Source organism: Etheostoma spectabile, chromosome 22 (genome assembly GCF_008692095.1).
Source record: "Etheostoma spectabile isolate EspeVRDwgs_2016 chromosome 22, UIUC_Espe_1.0, whole genome shotgun sequence".
Lineage (NCBI taxonomy): Eukaryota > Metazoa > Chordata > Actinopteri > Perciformes > Percidae > Etheostoma > Etheostoma spectabile.
Genome location: NC_045754.1, coordinates 17639447 through 17643066, shown reverse-complemented (window position 1 = coordinate 17643066; position 3620 = coordinate 17639447). Strand labels below are relative to the sequence as shown.

At 38.7% G+C, this 3620-nt stretch overlaps 1 protein-coding gene across 1 annotated transcript in view; it reads left to right on the top strand.

Annotated features, from left to right (window-relative positions):
* Window positions 1-3620, top strand: part of ipo4 (importin 4) — a 14268-nt gene that overhangs the window by 164 nt on the left and 10484 nt on the right. Inside the window, 8 exon segments of the mRNA XM_032504402.1 lie at window positions 92-135; window positions 316-445; window positions 715-894; window positions 1024-1089; window positions 1284-1385; window positions 1498-1581; window positions 1820-1975; window positions 2105-2158. Of these exon segments, the coding sequence (XP_032360293.1) occupies window positions 92-135; window positions 316-445; window positions 715-894; window positions 1024-1089; window positions 1284-1385; window positions 1498-1581; window positions 1820-1975; window positions 2105-2158 (816 nt within the window).

Sequence of the window (3620 nt, the reverse complement as noted above, 5' to 3'; positions counted from 1 at the left end):
TCATACATTTTCTTTCACTGAAGAATTTACACTACACCCAGTTAAAGTTGAAAATAAGTTAATTTTGATGTTTGTCCTTGTTTATTCATGCAGCCTTAAGGCAGTGGTGCTGCAGGCCTTCATGCAGGAAACGGAGTAAGTTACTTGATTTATTTAATTATAACTTATTGTCTTAAATTAACCAGATTGTATGTGTTGTAAATGATACTGACACACTTAAAATGTTATCTCAAGTGTGTATGGACAGCACACATACACATGTGACATCGGAATGAGCCTGGACTAAATGTTTGTTTATAAATCTCTATTTTGCAGGCACACAGTGCAACATTCACTCTCCCAACTGTGCGCAGTTATGGTCAAACATGAAACACCAGACCGCTGGCCAGCCCTGCTGGAGTTTCTCAATCAATCCACCAAGAGCAGCAACCCTCATGAACGACAGGTACAGGACTAACGTAACTCAAATTTAGATACAGTTCATTTATCAAACAGTTAACTGTTATTGTCATTAGGACCTTCAAATGATTGCAGAACATCTCTAGTCTAATTTGCAATCTGTGACTACAGCTGTGGTGTATTTCATTTTTCATTCCATGACTAAAGAGTTACAGTTTGTTGGGAGTTGTTTAAATACTTCAGTCTCCTGTTTTACTGTATGCCATGATCTTCGTCAATCAGCCTTGGAATAGCAGCGCTCTTCTGTCCTAACAGGTTGGCCTCCTGCTGCTCAATAAGGTGATGGAGTCCAACCCTGAGCCTTTCAAGCCTCACTACTGCCAACTGCTACAGCTGTTTAGTACCATACTGCAGGACCACAACAACCCGACAGCTTTGTACTACTGCATCCTTGCCCTTACAGCCATAACTGCATACACTGGCTCAGAAGAGATGGTGAGGCAGTTTTAACTTTGACATTTGGCAGCAACAGTTTTCAAATAGTATATAGACATTCAAAACATTACAAATGAGATAGATCTATACACTTTTTAACGACTGATGTGACATTTTGCTGCCCTACAGAACCAAATGCGTTCCATCATCCCAAGTCTGATTGTTGCTTTGAAACACCTCATCAAGGCAGATCAGGTAAATTGTAATGTATGTATGTATGTATGTATGTATGTATGTATGTATGTATGTATGTATGTATGTATGTATGTATGTATGTATGTATGTATGTAAATATACTAGTAATCCTGTTTCTGTTGCCAGTTAAATCTATTTAAAGGTATGAATAACTCAGACCTGTTAAATTAATATGTTTGTCTGTGTTTGCACAGGGCCAAGCCAGTGAGGCCATGGAGGTGTTTAATGAACTCATGGAGAGTGAGGTGTCCATCATCGTCCCTCATGTTTCTGAGATTGTCCGCTTCTGCTTAGAGGTGGGAGCTGAATCTCTGTCTGAATTCTCTTTACTTCCCACTGCTGTGTTGTGAATTGTATTTTAACTTCAGAATTGATAGACAATAACATATTTATCAATGTTTGTGTCAGGTGGGCAGTGACACCACACTGAGTGACTCCCTGCGAGTGAAAGCACTCTCTTGTATTGCCTTCCTCATCAAGCTGAAGAGCAAGGTAAAATAAACCATATGCTACTATAAATAAATTAGTAATAAGGATCAAGAACAGCAATGAGTAATTTGAAACAAAAATGGTCAAGTCTCCTGGGTTTGCATATTTTTTTTAAACAAAAGATGGAAGATTTATATTTTCTGCTTTACTGGCCAATTACAAAGTGTTTGGCTTATATATTATATACATTATATATAGTAAATTACAAAAAAAGATCATCATAATTGTATCTACATTGTAGACGGTGCTGAAGCAGAAGCTGCTGAACCCCATCCTGCAGACCATTTTCCCTGTCCTGATTGCCGCTCCTCCACCTGGGGAGCATGACCCAGAGGATGTGGAGGATGACAGCGGAGACGGCACAGACAATGACAATCCCAAACACTGTGCTGCTCAGGTATTTATGTTGATATAAAATGTGTTCTACTGTTGTGTAAGAAAATGTACTTTGCAACAGCTTTAGTAGATTCACTGGGGAGTTGCAAGGAAGATTAATCTTGATGAATTGTTTTTGCTGTATTTACAGATAATTGACACTATGGCCCTCCATATGCCCCCAGAGAAACTGTTTCAACAACTGGTAAGCCATCTAGATGTTGAGATTAACAGATATGTTTTACGTTAAAGGGTAATTTTGGTACTATTTTTCCTGGACCTCGTTTTCCCATGCGTTTGTGTCTAAATAACTAATGAGAACGTAAATCTTTGAAATGGTCAAGTATTTAGCGAGAATGCTGTAACCGGCAGCTGCAAAAAGGGCTGCAATGTAATCCTGTACGTTCCAATCCAATGTACATTAGAGCTGTCAATCTTCCTATATAATATTATTAATTTTTTTTGTAATGTTTGAATAATATTCTTATATTTAACACTCAAATTAAGCCTGTTCTTAATATTTACTACACTACTCATGCTTGTGCATTGTCAATGCCGCTATCAGCATGTGGTGGTTGTTATACGTTCTGTCCACTAGAGGGACTTCAAACACTAGCTTAGAAGGGGCACTCATTACTTTTATTGCATGCTGCTTTTTTTACATTCATTTTCCACCATGATCACACATCCACAAATACAAATCAACAGAGAGCTCTTAATGTTAATGAAAAATGATCTAACAAATGTGGAAAGCATGATAGCATGTTGGAAAGCTTAGCCAGACCATCCACGCACTGCGGCGCAGAGGAGGGTCTGGCTATTCCACACTGGATTCCGGGATGGGAGAAAAATGTGCTCTGGTTTATTGGCTTTATTTCTTTAAACCAATCAAAATTGTCATGGGGGCACTAAGCTCCGCACGGAGCTGCTGTAAAATAGTTGTGCAAGAGAAAACTCAGCTGTCTCAATTTACCATGCAGAGATCTGAGGAGCAGTTAACTATAGTCCTAATATATCCTCCAGAGTTTAAAATTCCAACACAAAGAAAGTGGAAGGAATACATTGGCAAAAATACATGCATCCACTGGAATTTCCTGCAGCACTGGAGCAATCCTGGAAGTTAAACGTCAAGGATATAGACTATAAACAGAGTAACATTAGTGTTGGCTACCATGATAACCCCATTGATAACTAATCCAAACGGTGCTGTCACTACTATTTAAGTAATTTCTAAGCAACCTGTTTATTGCAGATTGTCATGTTACTGATAATATCAGAATGTAATATAAAGTCAAACAAACTCGTCCATGAAGCTCCCAGCTAAGCTATAACTTGGGATGCATCGTGTAGGAGCCATTTCTATCCACCTTTTTAGTTAAGTTAATTTAGTTATTTTAGCCACTTGGGGGAGTATTGCACTGTATGTGGTACGTCACTGTGAATAAGGTATATTTACAGGTGTAGTAATCAATGAGGAAAGGTGTGGATGGCAGGGAACACACGGTTCTTACCGTAGCCGTGAACACGCCGCAGCATTTTATTAATCAGCACTAGGTGAAGTACTATTTTATGTGAAGTGACCCTTTTTCTACTTTTATAATAAACGGGAACACCACTCAAAGACAATCAATGCTTGGACTCAAGATCATTTTTGCTACGCGTTGAGA